Below are 18,080 nucleotides of genomic sequence, written 5' to 3'. Positions count from 1 at the left end.
GTTTTGTAAGATCTGAATCACATCAGGATTTTGTTTTCCTTTTTTCTCCTCTGGGAAAGGTTAAAGGAAAGAGTGAGGATCAGAACCGGTTTAGCATGGCAGAAAAGAATGGAGGACTCCTCCATGACTTGGAATCCCAATCCTTATTTTGCTTTTTATTTCCCCTGTGGTTCATTTCATTTCACTCTGTTAGAAAAGTGAAATGAATGGATGCACTGCCTCTCTCCTTAAGTAATTAAAGATTCACTTAGGGGCCAGACATTGGTCATTTAAAATGAAGGTATGGTAGTATGTGGGCACCTGGGTAAGAGAACAAATTGGAAACATTTTAAGGGAAGAAAATAAAAATCTGTACCGTATTTATCTGGATCAAATGTCTGTATATGAAGAGGTTGTCACTGGCTCATCAAGGTCCTTGTCTTGAATATATGGATGACAGTATCAACCACTCCTGATTTTTCTGTGAATAGAGGTATTGAGACCCAGAAAATGGTAATCTGGCCATGAGATCAAGCCACAAAGATGATGGCAAGACCTGTCATTTTCCCAGTCAGTGCCCTTTATTGTTTTGTTTCCTCTTGTATTTAATGGGGTAACTTAGGTTCTCTCTTGAGGATCTGTTCACCCCCTCTTAATGTACAGGGGGATAGTAATGACTTTGCCAAGGATGTGGTGGGGAATAATAAGCTTGAAGGTTTTTTGGGTGGAAATGTGATTTCGGAGGAGGGATGTGACTCATACGGTGGGGAGCATTCACGGTGTCCTCCTCTAATTCTTTTGTTCAAAAACAGCTCACTGTGCATGACATTCTGTGTCCGCCACTAGGATTTCAGAGCTGATGGAGTTATAACCAGTCTCCCTGGGGAGCTCAACCTGAGTGTTACAGCAAAGGACCAGTTACTGATCATTTTGCTGCGGTGGGCTTCCCCAGTGCTCAGTGGTAAAGAATCCACCAGCAGTGCAGGAGATGCAGGAGACATGGGTTCGATCCCTGGGCGGGGAAGATCCCCTGGAGGGGGGCATGGCAACCCACTCCAGTATTCTTACCTGGAGAACCCCATGGACAGAGGAGCCAGAGAGGAATGGTGGTTCATGGGGGCCAGAAAGAATGGACAGGATTGAAGTGACTAAGCATACTTGCTTTACTGTAACAAGTAAATTAACCCTTTCCCCATCTTTTGCATGACATGCCTAGTCAAAAATGAGTAATGACTAGTTAAAAGTGGTCTCATTAGGATCACACATCCTCTCAGATGTGAGTGTGACCTCCTTGGGTTATATTTGAGTGGATGAGAAAGCAGTAGAAATTTGTGTGCTCTGTGACCCTCTCTCAAGGCAGCACACCAGACTCTTTGCCCTCCAAAAAGCCTGAGAATTGCACGGTGCTTACTTTCCCTTCTGGCTTCCTGATGCTCTCCTCTGTTGCATGGGTTCCCCTCCTCTTTCTGGACTCCCCCTTTGTGTACACCATTGCCCTTAAGCCCTCGCTGATGAGATTTTCTGCCTCAGTCATGGCTGTGCTCAGCTTTCAGAATGCTGCTGTTATGGAGGAGTTAATTTTTTTTTTTTAAGGTTTCTTTTTCGTCATGCTGTATTTCTCAGATTATCTGGAGGGACTGTAATCCAATTTTAGGAATCCTTCAGGGCTAAGAGCCTAAACTGTTTTAAGCAGTAGCATCTGGTTGCCAGGGACTCAGCCGCTTTGAGCATGTTAAGGTCTAACAGCAGCCAACTCTCAATTATCTATGGGAATGGGAGACTGCTGGAACGTTTTCAATTCACAGAGTGTGCAAAAATCTCGCTTAAGCTGATAGTTGTGATCTCATCCCATAACTGAATTTAGGAAGGCTTCTCAGTGGCTGGTTTTGAGGTCCCCCCCACCACTTCTGATAGTGGCTCTGTGCCTTTACAGGTGTTTTCATATACTGATTTTTGTCTGTGCTTGCACTTTCTCCCTTTTTAAACCCCTTTTTCTCTTCATTTGGATTCCTTTATGTCATATGCATCATTATGCATTGTATATAGTATTTTAATAAGGTACTTATTTGTTTTTACATTTAGAAACAGTAAAAAGTTATGTATGTTTTCTTTCTTTGCTCTTTGATTCTTGTGTTCATGAGAGAGGATGTGGCCAAACAGTAACAAAGTATTTGAAAGTAAAATAGGACAAACTCTACTAAAAGTTAGCCTCTGAGTAGCTGAGATTTGACTGTTACAGGTGAAGAAGACAGGGTGCACGGTGTGAACTCCACCTTTACGCTGAGAGTGACGTACAGCCCGGGCACTGCTCCTGAGCCCGACTGAGACGTTCACATTCACAAGGCTCACAGCTGAGTTGTTTTCAGTGGAACCTTCATGGTCCAAAGCCAATCCTTCCAGAGTATGGCCATCCCTTTGTTCCAACAACCTGAAAGATGAGTTCTTTCTGATGGACACTCAATATAATCTAGTAATCATGATATCAAGTAATAATGATATGTCAGCTGTGCATGATAGCCAGTTGTGACATTTTAAAAAAGAGTTCTATTGAGGTGTAATTGACACACTAGTAAATTGCCTGAATTAAAAGTGTAACATTTTTACACTTTTGACATGTGTATACACCCATGAAACTATCATCATGGTCAAGACAAGGAAAATGCCCCTCACCACAGAACTTTCCTCTTGTCCCCATATAATATTTTCCTGTGTCTCCATGGGAACCGCTAATCTGTTTTCTGTCACTATTGATTATTTTACATTTCTTAGAATTTTATGTTAGTGGAATCATACAGAATGTATTCTTTTTTAATTTGATTTTTAAATTCAGCATAATTGTTTTGAGATTTATTCATATAGCATACATAAATAGGTTATTCTTTTTTATTGCTGAGTAATATTGTATTGAATGGTTATATCACAGTTCATTCACTTGTTGATGTATATTTAAGTTTTTCCCAGTTTTAGGCTGTAACAAAGCTGATATGAACATGCATGTATAAATTTTTATGTGGGCATGTGCTTTAATTTCCTTGGGGAAATACCTAGGAGTAGAATAGTTGATACATATGGTAGGTATACTTTGAATTTCTAAAGGAACAAACTGTTTTTTAAAGTGACTGTACCATTTATACTTTCTACCAGTAGTGTATGAAAGTTCCTCTACATCCTTGCCCATACGTAGTTGGTATGGTCATTCTTTTTCATTTTAGTCATTCTAATATGTATGTAGTAGATATAATGTTACATTTCCCTGAGGATTACTGCTGCTAAGCATCTTTTCATGTGTTTATTTGCCACCCATGTATCCTCTTTCAGTTTACTTCAGTTCAGTCACTCAGTTGTGTCCGACTCTTTGTGACCCCATGAATCGCAGCACGCCAGGCCTCCCTGTCCATCACCAACTCCCGGAGTTTACTGAAGTTCATGTTCATCAAGTCGGTGATGCCATCCAGCCACCTCATCCTCTGTCATCCCCTTCTCCTCCTGCCCCTAGTCCCTCCCAGCATCAGGGTCTTTTCCAGTGAGTCAACTCTTCGCATGAGGTAGCCAAAGTATTGGAGTTTCAGCTTCAGCATCAGTCCTTCCAATGAATACCCAGGACTGATCTCCTCTAGGATGGACTGGTTGGATCTCCTTGCAGTCCAAGGGACTCTCAAGAGTCTTCTCCAACACCACAGTTCAAAAGCATCAATTCTTCAGCACTCAGCTTTCTTCACCGTCCAACTCTTACATCCGTACATGACCACTGGAAAAACCATAGCCTTGACTAGACGGACCTTTGTTGTGTATCTTCTTTAGTTAAGTATTAAATCTTTTTGTCCATTTAACAAATTGAGTTGCTTTCTTTTTATGTAGTTTCAAGAGTTTAAAAGAATGTATTCTAGATACAAAACTTTCATCAGATACACACTTGGCAAATATTTTTTTCTTGTGGCTTGTATCTTCATTTTCTTAACAACGTCTTTTGAAGACTAGAAGTTTACATTTTTGATAAGGTATAATTTATCAGGTTGTTTTTTTTTTTTCTGGATTCTGCTTGTGTTACTGTATCTGAAAAATCTTTGTCTAACCCAAGTTTACAAAAGTTTTCTTCTAGATACTTTTTAGTTTTAGGTTTTAAACTAGGTTTATGATATATTTTGAGTTAACGTTTCTAATAGATTGAGATATGGATATATATATGTATATATCTATATCTGTAGTTTTCACGTGGGTATCTACTTGTTCCATTGACATTTGCTGAAAAGATTATTTCTCCACAGAATTGTTTTTTTACTTTTGCTGAAAATCCATTATCCATATATCAGTAGGTCTGTTTCTGGACTCTGTATTCTGTGTATCTGTTATTTTCTTTTTGTGATAATGCAGGGCTGCAGTTTTCATCCAGTGTGAAATATAGCAATAGGAAGCATTTTGCCTGCTTCGTGCCTATCCCCCTTTAGTGTAATACTTCATCAATTTACGTGAGTTCCTAGATCCTTTCTTAGATATTTCTAGCAGGTGGCAAAATGTCTGGCATATGGTAGATGTTTTTGATTTTTTTTTAAAGATGAACATGAGAGTCCCAAACAGGATAAACCCAAGGTGAAACAGCCCAAGACACACGTTAATCAAATTAATGAATATCAAACACAAAGAACAAATATTAAAAGCAGCAAGAGAAAAGCAACAAATAACACACAATGGGATCCCCATAAGGATAACAGCTGATCTTTCAATGGAAGCTCTTCAGGCCAGAAGGTAATAGCAGGACATACTTAAAGTGATGAGAGAGAAAAACCTACAATCAGATTACTATACCCAGCAACGATCTCATTCAAGTATGAAGGAGAAATCAAAAGTTTTACAGACAAGCAAAAGCTGAGAGAATTCAGCACCACCAGACCAGCTCTTCAACAAATGCTAAAGGATCCTCTCTAGACAGGAAGCAAAGAAAAGGTTTATAAACTCAAATGCAAAACCACAAAACAAATGGCAATGGGATCATACTTACCAATAATTACCTTAAATGTAATTGCGTTGAATGCCCCCAACCATAAGACAAAGACTGGCTGAATGGATGCAAAAACTAGATCCCTATACATTCTGTCTACAAGAGACCCACCTCAAAACAAGTGACACATACAGACTGAAAGTGAAGGGCTGGAAAAGATATTTCATGAAAATGGAGACCAAAGGAAAGCAGGAGTAGTAATTCCCATGTCAGATAAAATAGACTTTGACATAAAGGCCATGAAAAGAGACAAAGAAGGACACTACATAATGATCAAAGGATCAATCCAAGAAGAAGATACAACAATTATAAATATGGTATGCACCCAGTATAGGAGCACTGCAGTATGTAAGGCAAATGCTAGCAAGTATGAAAGGGGAAAGTAACAGTAACGCAATACTAGTGGGAGACTTTAACACCCCACTCACACCTATAGATAGCTCCACCAAACAGAAAGTTAACAAGGAAACACAAACTTTAAATGATACAATGGACCAATTAGACCTAATTGATATCTACAGGACATTTCACCCCAAAACAATGAATTTCACCCTTTTCTCAAGTGCACATGAACATTCTCCAGGATAAATCACATCCTGGGCCATAAATCTAGCCTTGGTAAATTAAAAAAATATGAAATCATTTCAAGCATCTTTTCTGATCACAATGCAGTAAGATTAGATGTCAACTACAGGGAAAAAACTATTAAAAAATTAAACATATGGAGGCTATACAACATGCTTCTAAATAACCAACAAATCACAGAAGAAATCAAAAGAGAAATTAAAAAATGCATAAAAACAAATGAAAATGAAAACACAACAACCCAAAAACTATCGGATTCAGTAAAAGCAGTGCTAAGGGGAAGGTTCATAGAAATACAAGCTTACCTCAAGAAACAAGAGAAAAATCAAATAAATGACCTAACTTTACACCTAAAGCAACTAGAAAAAGAAGAAATGAAGAACCCCAGGGTTAGTAGAAGGAAAGAAATAATAAAAATTAGGGTAGAAATAAATGAAAAAGAAACAAAGGAGACTATACAAAAAAATCAGCAAACCTAAAATCTGGTTCTTTGAGAAGATAGACAAACCATTAGCCAGACTCATCAATAAAAAAAGGGAGAAGACTCAAATCAACAAAATTAGAAGTGAAAATGGAGAAATCACAACAGACAATATGGAAATACAGAGAATATTAAGAGACTACCATCAGCAACTATATGACAGTTAAATGGACAACTCCCATTGGACAACTTCGTGCAATGGAAGAAATGAATGAATTCTTAGAAAAGTATAACATTCCAAAACTGAACCAGAAAGAAATAGAAGATCTTAACAGACCCATCACAAGCATGGAAATTGAAACTGTAATAAAAAATCTTCCAACAAACTAAAAGTCCAGGACCAGATGGCTTCACAGGTGAATTCTACCAAAAATTTAGAGAAGAGCTGACACCTATCCTACTCAAACTCTTCCAGAAAATTGCAGAGGAATGTAAACTCCCAAACGAATTCTATGAGGCCTCCATCATCCTAATAACAAAACCAAAGATGCCATACAAAAAAGAAAACTATAGGCCAGTATCACTGATGAACTTAGATGCAAAATTCTCCTATACGGTTCTAGCGAACAGAATCCAACAACATATTAAAAGGATCATACATCATGACCAAGTGGGCTTTATCCTAGGGATGCAAAGATTCTTCATATTTGCAAATAAATGTGATACACCACATTAACAAATTGAAAGATAAAAACCATATGATTATCTCAATAGATTCAAAAAAAGCTTTTGACAAAATTCAACATCCATTTATGATTAAAACTCTCCAGAAAGCAGGAATAGAAGGAACATACGTCAATATAATAAAAGCTCTATGTGACAGACCCACAGCAAACATTATCCTCAATGGTGAAAAATTGAAAGTATTTCCCCTAAAGTCAGGAACAAGACAAGGGTGGCCACTCTCACCACTACTATTCAACATAGTTTTGGAAGTTTTAGTCACAGAAATCAGAGAAGAAAAAGAAATAAAAAGAATCCAGATTGGAAAAGAAGAAGTAAAACTCTCACTGTTTTCAGATGACATGATCCTATACATAGAAAACCCTAAAGCCACCACCAGAAAATTACTAATCAGTGAATGTATTATAGTTGCAGGATATAAAATTAACACACAAATCCCTTGCATTCCTATACACTAACAGTGAGAAAACAGAAAGAGAAATTAAGGAAACAATTTCATTGACCATTGCAATGAAAACAATAAAATACTTAGGAATAAATCTACCTAAAGAAACAAAAGACCTATATACAGAAAACTATAAAGCACTGACGAAAGCAATCAAAGATGATACAAATAGATGGAAAAATATATCATGTTCATGGATTGGAGGAATCAATATAATGAAATAAGTATACTACCCAAAGCAATGTATAGATTCAGTGCAATCCCTATCAAGCTACCAATGGTATTTTTCTCAGAACTAGAACAAATAATTTCACAATTTGTATGTAAGCACAGAAAAACCTCAAATAGCCAAAGTAATCTCGAGAAAGAAGGATGGAACTGGAGGAATCAACCTTCCTGACTTCAGACTATACTACAAAGCTACAGTTATCAAGACAGTGTGGTACTGGTACAAAGACAGAAATTTAGATCAATGGAACAAAATAGAAAGCCCAGAGATAAATCCACACCCTTATGGACATCTTATCTTTGACAAAGGAGGCAAGAATATACAATGGAGAAAAGGCAATCTCTTTAACAAAGTGGTGCTGGGAAAACTGGTCAACCACTTGTTAAAGAATGAAATTAGAACACTTTCTAACACCATACACAAAAATAAAATGAATTAAAGATCTAAATGTAAGACCAGAAACCATAAAACTCCTAGAGGAAAACATAGGCAAAACATTCTCTGATGTAAGTCACAGCAGCATCCTCTATGACCCACCTCCCATAGCAATGAAAATAAAAGCAAAAATAAACAAATGGGACCTAATTAAACTTAAAAGCTTTTGTACAATGAAGGGGAAACTATCAGCAAAGTGAAAAGACAGCCTTCAGAATGGGAGAAAATAATAGCAAACAAAGCAACTGACAGTGAAGTAATCTCAAAAATATACAAGCAGCTCATGTAGCTCAATACCAGAAAAATAAACAACCCAATCAAACAATATGCCAAAGAACTAAACAAACATTTCTCTAAAGAAGATATTCAAATGGCTAACAAACACATGAAAAGATGCTCAACATCACTCATTATCAGAGAAATGCAAATTGAAACCACAATGGGGTACCATCCATGCTGGTCAGAATGGCTGCTATCAAAAAGTCTGCAAACAATAAATTCTGGAGAGGGTGCAGAGACAAGGGAACCCTCTTACACTGTTGGTGGGAATGTAAACTAGTGCAACCACTATGGAGAACCAGTGTGGAGACTCCTTAAAAAACTGACTGCCACACAACCCAGAAATCCCTCTGCTGGGCATACACACCGAGGAAAGCAGAATTGAAAGACACGTGTACACCATTGTTCACCACCAAACTGTTTACAATAGCTAGGACATGGAAGCAACCTGGATGTCCATCGGCACATGAATGGATAAGAAAGTTGTGGTACATATATACAATGAAATATTACTCAACTATTAAATAGAACACATTTGAATCAGTTCTAAGGAGGTGGATGAAACTGGAGCCTATTATACAGCGTGAAGTAAGTCAGAAAGATAAACACCAGCATAGTATGTTAACACATAAATATGGAATTTTGAAAGATGGTTATGATGACCCTATATGTGAGAGAGCAAAAGAGACATAGATATAAAAACCAGACATTTCGACTCTGTGGGAGAAAGTGAGGGTGGCATGATTTGAGAGAATAGCATTGAAGCATGTATATCATCATATGTGAAATAGATCTCCAGTCCAGGTTCTATGCATGAGACAGGGCATTCAGGGCTGGTGTACTGGGATGACCCTGAGGGATGGGGGGGGAGGGAGGTGGGAGGGGGCTCAGGATGGGGGACACATGTACACCCATGGCTGATTCATGTCAATGTATGGCAAAAACCACTACAATATTGTAAAGTAATTAGCCTCCAATTAAAATTAATTAATTAAAAAACAAAAGGAAAGTGGAAAAAAAAAGATGAACATGAGAGGTTATTTTTTTGAATGCCATATTGATTATTTTGTAAATTCCTATATTGTCTCCTTTGCTTATTTACTGAAGAAGTTTAGGCCCTAAAAGTAGGTTTGTAAGTCCCATTTGTTCAGAAGTCCAAAGTGGGGGCCCAATATGAACATATCCATGTAGAGATAAGTTTTTAAAAGAGCTGTTATGTCTTGTTTCTTTAATTTTCACTTCTTCTTATCACTGCAAGCTTTTACTTTTTTTGCACTTAAGTGATGGAATCAGTGTTTGTAAAGCCATTGAAAAGCTAGTAGAAATGCATTATAAAAAACCAACAAAGGACTTGACAGACTAAAATGACAGCACACAGCCAGCCAATAAGATGGTGACAGAGAAAGCATGTTTTGTTTTTCTCCTGGCTTCTCTGTTATTTTCTTTGCAAGTCCCCAAGATCAAGTCACTGTTAGCAGAGGTTCTGCTCAGATTGCTCAGAACCTCTTACACATCTATGTACATTTTGGCACATACAGACACTTGTATTTGTAAGTGATGGGCAGCCCTCAGTTTAGATTGGGAAAATCAGACAGGCTTCGTAAGATCTTTCTAAGATCTATTTCATGCATGGTAGGCAAATGGTGCCCTTATTTTCTGTCCTCTCTGGCTTCATCTGTAATCAGCCAATGGAGCCTTGCAGCCTGCAGTGTTCCCTCTGCAATTTGTTGCTCTCCCTTAGTTTGCACAACACTGAACCATCTAATTTTGAAATTCAAGAGTGGCAGAGGAAGCCTTTGGTGGAAGGTTGTAATTTGGGAGAAGGGAAAGTCAAGAGCAAGATCACCTTTCCGTCACCAAGAAGAAAGGCTGGGTGTAGAAGGAAATTGCCACTATTAGTTGGTCTCTGAGCCTGCCTCTCAGCATCTGCACTGCCGTGACCCTGCCCTCCATCACCAGTGACCTAAAAATCACATAATTTCAACTGTTCATGAAACCTCTTCCTGTCTGTTGTACATAGCTTGTGCACTTACCCCCTCTATTGCCAGCAAGTATGTGTAAATCTTTTTACCTCATGGCTAGCCTTCTGTTATTGGCTGGCTGGCTTTCTTGCTTCTTCTTGTGTGTGTTTACTCAGTCGCATCAGTCCTGTCCGACTCTTTGTGACGCTATGGACTGTAGCCTGCCTGGCTTCTCTGTCTTCTGTGATTATCAGATGAATGCCTTAAAGTATTTCCCCCAGATCTTTTCGTTATCCTCCTGTCCTCCTCCCTTGATAATCTGCTAAATGCTTCCCTTGCTGAGTATGAGGCATAGTCATCTTATTTTAAAAAGCCACTGTAGATATTTCTGATAGACATTAATTTTCTTTGGGAACCATGGTAGACTAATGGCTCAACAGGCCTTTGAAAATTGCCATTCATCGATCCTAAAAAGTTATTTTATACACCAGACAATCTGTCTTTTTGTATTGAAGCAGCACTTTATAGGCTGCCCAAGTTTCTTTAAGGGAATACTTAAATTAGTTGCGATAATTTGTTGGTGGATGGATGTATGCACACATACACATGTATGTAACTATGTGTTCAACTCTTTAGAATGTTGGAAGGTGAGTAGTTTATAATCTGTCTTTGAGTCTAATTGCTTAAAATGGACAGTTTTTGTCTTCATATCACCCCCAAGATAGCCATTGAGATGTTAAGTAATTATTTTACTTCATACATAGCAGAGAGTCAGGATAGGTTTGTAAAGGAAATAAATAAATAGCAGCCTGTTTCTTTTCAGGAACTGTTCCAAAGTGTCTATGTAGTAATTTATAAATAAACCTGAATCTTTGAAACAGTAAAGATGCTCTCTAAAGATAATCTTTTAAAACCTCTTACATAATAAAAACTTTTTAAAAGACTTCATTTCTTCTGCAGTACAGCAACTATACTCCAATAAAAATTAATTTAAAAAGCGGTTCATTTTTTCTTTATTTCTGAAGCTACCACCTCTGTACACATCTTGAGGCTCTCTTTCTTCCCCTCTCCCCCTCACACAGCCTGCACAGTTTAAAATCTCAATATTAATTGAAGCTGAGATGATTGTACTGCTGCTGCTAAGACTTCAGCAGGTCTCTTACAAGCTAATGTCACGGCATGGGGTCCATTTGCTCTATGTAGCTATTCTGTGGTGCAGTGAGAATGCCTTGATTAATATGCTGCATGAAAATAAAATGGATTTAGAAAAAAATTATACTATACTCTCATAAATATTAATTCACATTTGTATGGAATTGCACATAATTTTCAATATACTTTGGAGTACCTTCAGTATGAAGAAAGATTTCGTTTCCAAAGAGAGTGGCATAATTTTTTCAAAAAAAAGCACAGCTGATACATTATTAAATATCATTTGTTTATTAATCCGCTACTCCACATCCATATGATGTAGGGCAGTAGGTGGACTGTGTGACAGAGAAAGGCACTTTTCTCCAGGCTGTGGGAGCTTATGTATTACCTTGAGAAGTGGTGCGATTTAATCATATTATATAGAAGCAGTTCATGGTGGGACTCACCTGCCTGCTTCTGCTAGTGTTGCCATTATTCCTGAGTGTTTTTTTATGAGAGCTGACTAAATTGGTTACATGAGTGCTAAGTTGCTTCAGTCGTGTCCTACTCTTTGTGACCCCATGGACTGTTTAGTCTGCCAGGCTCCTCTGTCCATGGGATTCTCCAGGCAGGAATACTGGAGTGGGTTGTCATTTCCTTCTCCAGGGGATCTTCCCAACTCAGGGATCAAACCAATGTCTCTAATGTCTCCTGCATTGGCAGGCAGTTTCCTTAACCACTAGTGCCACCTGGGAAAGCCCCAAATTGGTTAAATGTGAGGCCAAATACTGAGCAGATGTCTGACATAGCTGGTTTTGGTAGTAGACCCTGGACACCATAGCAGACATTTATTGAATATTTGCCATGTGTTAGGCATTGTGTGCAAAGCTTTGAGACTGGAATCAATGGCTTTGTGCACTTACTTCGATCTCAGCTTGTCCCCTAAACACTTCCTCACCGCATTCTCATTGTCTTATGAGAGCTGCCTCTCCAGTGGCAGAGGGTAAACCATCTGCAGTGATAGCAGCTGGAAGTGAAGCCAGAAACCACTCATTTGCCTTAGAAGATTGTTGTCTGATATATTTTTAAGAAATTTTATTTTTGGCTATGCTGAGTCTTTGTCACTTTGCATGGGCTTTCTCTGGTTGCGGCAAGCAGGGGCTTACTCATCCTTGCAATGTGCGGGCTTCTTGTTGCAGGGCTTCCCTTGTTGCAGAGCAGAGGCCCTTGGTGTGTGAGCTTTAGTAGTTTTGGCCCACAGGCCTGGTTTCTCTGCCTCAGGTGGAATCTTCCTGAACCAGGGATCTAACACCTGTCTCCTGCATTGGCAGATGGATTCTTATCCACCATGTCACCAGGGAAGTCCCAATGTTTGATATCATCTTGCCCCAAAGATCAGGCCCTTCCCCTTCTCTGGGACTTTCTGCTGTTTTCTGTGATCCTTCTTGTGTACCACCAGTGCCTGCTTATCCGTATTCCTTGGTTTCCTGTTCCTATCAGCATTCCTAGCTTGCTTCACTCACTCATGTCAGAGGCAGCTTGTAAAGATAGTGTTTAAATTACTCTTGTAGTTTATAGATTTGGATACATTAGCTAGTGGTCTTGCTTATTTAGTGAGCATTAATTTGACCATCTGTTATTTGCCGGGTTCTGTAAGTGAAGCACTGGGCTTAGTACCTGACCTCATTCTTTCAGAGAATCATGCTGCCAGCTGCCTCAGGGCCTTTGCACAAGCTGCTCCCTGTGCCCAGACTTTCAGATCTAGGTCAAGTGGCAGTCATCTCAGCCACAGCACCTCTCGTCCAGACAGACCACTTCCCCCTATTGTAGCATCTGTGATCTTTCTTCTAAAAGAGCTCAGTTTGAAAAAAAAAAAAAAGCTCAGTTTGCAATTACATGTTTGTGTGATTTGATTGGGGACTTGATTGTTTGTTCCCTAATTTCTAAATTCCATGAGGTTGGGGTCTTCTTGCCCCACACAGTTGTTCTCTCAATGCCTGTAGGGTAGTTCTGAGTTTGTACTTGGCATATAAAGGGTGCACAAAAAATATTTGTTGAATGAGTGGAGCCCTGAGAACATTGCTTTGCATCACCAAATGTTTTCCTATAACTGGCAACATTGGGAGGAGGGGGTGTCCTTCAAGTGGAAAAGGGAGGAATATGGAAGAGTGGGCTTTTGAGGTCTAGGCAAAGCAGATGTAAAAGTCCAGGGTCCCCAAATATGGCCATGGCTAAACTTGGGAAGACTTCAGGGAGCACTGTGTGTGTCAGGTCGGGAGTGCGGAGATATTGGGAAGATGAAGAAGAGATAACTGCCCCCAAGAATGTAGGCTGTGAAGGAAAAAGGGAGAGGTATTTTGAGAATGAGAATGGGATGAAGGGGAATTCTTTTTTGGTCTTATTGTATTTTTAAATGTATGTTCAGGATCATAGAAACTGAGAACTTGTGTGCAGATGAGGCTCCAGGAAGGAACATTTTCAGTGTAAGGAGGAACACATCCGTCTGTGCGTGCTTAGTCATTTAGTCGTCTCTGACTCTTAGCAACTCCGTGGACTGTAGCCCACCAGGTCCTCTGTCCATGGAATTTCCTAGGCAAGAACACTGGAGTGGGTTGCCATTTCCTCTTCTAGGGGATCTTCCTGACCCAAGGATAGAACCCGAGTCTTCTGTGTCCTGTATTGGCAGGCAAATTCTTTACCACTGAGCCATCTGGGAAGCCCCAGGAATGTGTTCACTCATAAACAAATGATTGAATACCAAATCATTTTAATTTTATTGCTTAATGTGTATATTTCTCAGGGTTCTAAAGGGCTTTGACAGGTGTCAGTCTGATAGTATCTGAGCCCATTTTCCCCACGGGCTCAGAGCTGCAGGGACTTACTCTGAGTTTCATAGTGAATAATATCAGAGTCAGAACCCAGGTCTTCAGCACCTCAGGATGCCCTGACCTGCCTGCAGGCACAGAGCTCACCCATGTCCTGTGACGTGGAGCACTTGTCTGTAGTTCCTACAGGTGCTGTCCCCTAGTCTAGAAAATCCATTACCCTTTTCCTACCTTCTTCCCCCCCACCTCCCCCACCACAGCCAGTAACAAATGACAAGTTACTGTTGATCTTGGTGATGATATGGTTGTTACATGTTTTGCAAAGGACATGGGAATTAAGGAACTCAGGGTAAGAGGAACTTGGGGTAAAAATATAATGCATTAAGGAAATATTTTTATCTTACAAATGGAGTTTCTTTCTCTCTGGCTCACCTCCACCTGGCCCTCCTGGTATGTTCAGTCTTGTGCTGATATTTTTGCATCCTGCATGCACTTAGTACTCCTTTTCTGAAACATAGTTGGTGTACCATTTTGGGAAGCTAGTGTATTAAGCCTACTAGGGGAATAGTGTGTGCTGGACCCAGAGCAGAATCAAATGGAAAGCTGCTCTCCCTGGCAGCAGTGAAACCACTTCTAATGGACAGCTACTTTGTGCTTTGTTGAGTTCCCCACCCCCATCCCCCCCAACAAGATTAGGAAGGATACATGTGTGGCATTAGGGAGTCAGAAAAATTGACCTTAGTTTCAGGTAGTCTCATACCCTACTTTCTTGCCTTTACCTGGCTCCCTTCTAGTAACCCCATTTAGCCTCTATTTTGGGTGTGATGCTAGCTACCTAAGTAACCACCACTTCCCTTTCCTTCTCTCTCTCTTTTTCCTACAGAAAGATGTAGCACTTAAGCCTCAGGAACGCGTGGAGAAACGCCAGACCCCTCTGACCAAGAAGAAACGAGAAGCACTTACCAACGGCCTGTCCTTTCACTCCAAGAAGAGCCGACTCAGCCACCCGCACCACTACAGCTCAGACCGAGAAAATGACCGCAACCTCTGCCAGCACCTCGGGAAGAGAAAGAAGATGCCGAAGGGGCTCAGACAGGTGAGGATGCGCAGGGCTTGTTCTGTCCTGTGGCTGCTCTTCCTCAGGTGCCTGCTTGTCTGTGATCCTTCCTGACAGGTGGAGAGGAGATCCCTGGTGGGTGCTGGGGGGCTGTCCTGCAGAGCCGTGTGTGTGCTTCTAAAAGAATATCCCCAAACCAAGCACTTGGAAACTTAGCACGGTACCCTTTCAGTTACATGTGTGCTCTGTGTAACAAGACAGGTGCTCGTGCTATTGGCATTGAGGGCAGACTGATGGAGGTCTTGGTGATGGTCCAGGTGGATTGGCTTGCAGGGAGAGATCATCTGGGGTAGGGGAAAGGAAATGGGCACAGCTGATCACATGCACTGTGTATATCAAGGTCCTGAAGTGCTAAAAATTGTTGTCTGTATTCAGGCAGGGGACCCTGCCTAAGATTTTGTATTTTCTAGGAAAGCTCAAATACTGTGGCGTGTGGGAGAGCAGGGGTGAAGAAATGAGTTTTTTTAGGTGTCCTCCACAGCCCATAATTCAGAACTGCCTTTGCGATATGCCGCTTGTATGAAAGCCTGATGGTAGAGCTTACTGGGCTGTTTAATAATTAGGTTTCAATGATCCACAAGAAAATCTAGCTCTTGGCATTTGGGATCCCTTCTGCCTGTGGAAATCCCCAGATGAGATAGATTAATAATGAGAAGCGAAGCTGTTTATAGCAGTGTTTTCAGCACAAATCCAGAGGCTTTAGCACCTGCTGAGTTACCTGTGTCCTGGGTGTGTTTTGTTTGTTTTTGGAGGGACCACGGGATGAGACTGACTGTCTCTTGAAGGAAGCAGAGGAAAGGAGTGTGGTTCAGAGAGCAGGTGCTGCTAATTAGAAGCTGAACAGGTAATTTCTAGTTTGCAGATGTTTCTCTGCAGAGCAAGAAGATCTGGGATCATACAAAACAGTGGTTCTGAAACCTCACAGATGATTAGAATCATATCATGAGCCTTATTAAACATATTCCTGGCTTCACCCTAGAACCTGATGAATCAGAATCACTAGGCATTTTGGCACAGAAGTTTGTAGTCTTAGAAATTTCCCATTTGATAATGGTCAAGCCAGTTTGAAAATCATTCTTATAAAGAATCAAAAACATTTTTCTGGTGATGAATTTTAGTCAAAAGTTTGGAAAAATGAAACTCTAGAAAGATTTAGTGGGCAGTTTGGTGTCAGAGTTGAACTTGATGGGTAAATGTCTGAGAAAATACGTGGAGCGATGGATTTAAGCATGAACTCAGGAGCATCTCAGGAAAGTGTTCTGGATTCTAACACATTTGGCAGTTTTTCTTTGTCCTCAAATAAAATGCCAGATTGGAGTTATAAAAGTAATTACTAACATTTGTCTAATACATAGCACAGTAATCACTCAGTGAAGGAGTTTCTGTAGTATGATCTATAATTTTCACAACAACCCTGGTGAGGAGATGATATGATATTATGGTTACTTTACAGATAGGAAAACTTGGGCTTACAGAAATAAAGTGACTTGTCTGAGGCCACGTGACTGTGAGGGACAGAGCCAGGTTTAAACTAGATTCCTCTGGCCTGCTCTGTGCTTCCTGTGGTTGATATAAGGATTCCAGGTCATGGGGCACAGGGAATCTACAAGTATTTTTAGAAAGTTCATGGGCTCGTTTGGTCAGAGGGAGGGATTGTGGTTATAGAAATGGCCTGTGAAAGCTCAAGAAGAAAATAGGATAAACTCCCAAGTACAGTGAGCATAGAAAAAGAACTTGGAAAGTCAAAGGCAACCACATTTGGATGAAGATTAGAAAAAAAAATTTTTTTTTTTTTTTTTGGTCAGAAAGTGGGGTGAGGTCTAGGTTCTGTAAAAAGATAATGTGCCTGTGGTATTTGTTACTTGCAAACCAAGCCTCTCCCTGTGAGCTATGTGGGAAAAGTGGTTTTTCCAATGTCCAGAGATTGCCCTGTGACCACTGCCTCTCCTGGAGGTCCTCCCTCCCACCGGGTGGGAGGAGGGGCTTCCTACCCTTTCAGGCAAGAAATCAGTTTAATTCTGAGCCTCCACAGAGCTGTGGTTCCTTATTTTTGACTCTCTTACTCCCAAGCTTGATCTGACTTTTCTGTTCTTCCTCAAAATTCTTCTTTCTACTTTGTCCTCTAGTTGAAAGAGTCTATGATCTTACAAGAAGGCTAGGACTCGTCTGTCTCAAATTCGAGTAGCTTTTTGGTCTTAATGATCAATCTTCTGGTACTAATGGTATTTGAAATCAAAGTTATCCTTGTTTCAGGGAAAATATTTGAAAAGCAATTAGTCTGAATCACGGAGAAGAAAAGAATGAATTGTATTTTTGGCCCGTGTAAGAGTTTTAAAAACAAGTGGTGTTTTCTTATCTTCAGTGTTGATGCCAAAGTATACTATCCAATTTAAATTTTTTTTTTTTTTTAGTAGGAAGGCAAACCAAAGTTGATAATTGAGGTAAAACTGTAATGCTTTTATTTATAATATTCCTAGCATCATATGTGCTATTATGAAGCCCTGAGCAAAGCACTGTTGCTGCCCATCTGTAAAATGAGAGTTTTAGACTAGAAGGTTTCTCAGTCCCATGATTAAGTTTTTGAATAACACAAAGATACTGAATATATAGTGTTGCTGAAATCTCTAATGGAAGATCATCATAGGCCTGAAAGTAACTTAATTTTGAGGTCTGTAACTGGTTGGCCCTGTGAAAACACTAAGGGAAGAGAATGAGATGCATTCCTGGTTATGTCAGCCCAGGTGAGGGCTGTCCGTTGTATGACCCTTGGTAAAAGATGACACACACATGTGTTTAATGGTTACAGGAGATGTTCCACAACTTGTGCTAAGAGTGTCTGAGACTGCTTTCCTACCATGCCAGATGTCTGTACACATCACAGTTAATTCCACCACTCCATCCATCCCACCCCACCCCACCTTTGCGTCTTATTA

The 18,080-nt window shown here is 40.0% G+C and overlaps 1 protein-coding gene across 5 annotated transcripts in view; it reads left to right on the top strand.

Moving 5' to 3' along the window:
* AUTS2 (activator of transcription and developmental regulator AUTS2) overlaps nt 1-18,080 on the top strand; it is a 1,185,004-nt gene that overhangs the window by 278,626 nt on the left and 888,298 nt on the right. For all 5 annotated transcript variants that reach the window (XM_070461290.1, XM_070461291.1, XM_020869794.2 and 2 more), the window contains exon 2: nt 14,914-15,126. In XM_070461290.1, coding sequence (XP_070317391.1) covers nt 14,914-15,126 — 213 coding nt within the window. The remainder of the gene's footprint in view (nt 1-14,913; nt 15,127-18,080) is intronic.

The sequence above is a fragment of the Odocoileus virginianus genome, chromosome 33 (assembly GCF_023699985.2).
Source record: "Odocoileus virginianus isolate 20LAN1187 ecotype Illinois chromosome 33, Ovbor_1.2, whole genome shotgun sequence".
Taxonomy (NCBI): Eukaryota; Metazoa; Chordata; class Mammalia; order Artiodactyla; family Cervidae; genus Odocoileus; species Odocoileus virginianus.
This window is presented reverse-complemented; position numbering and strand designations above follow the sequence as displayed.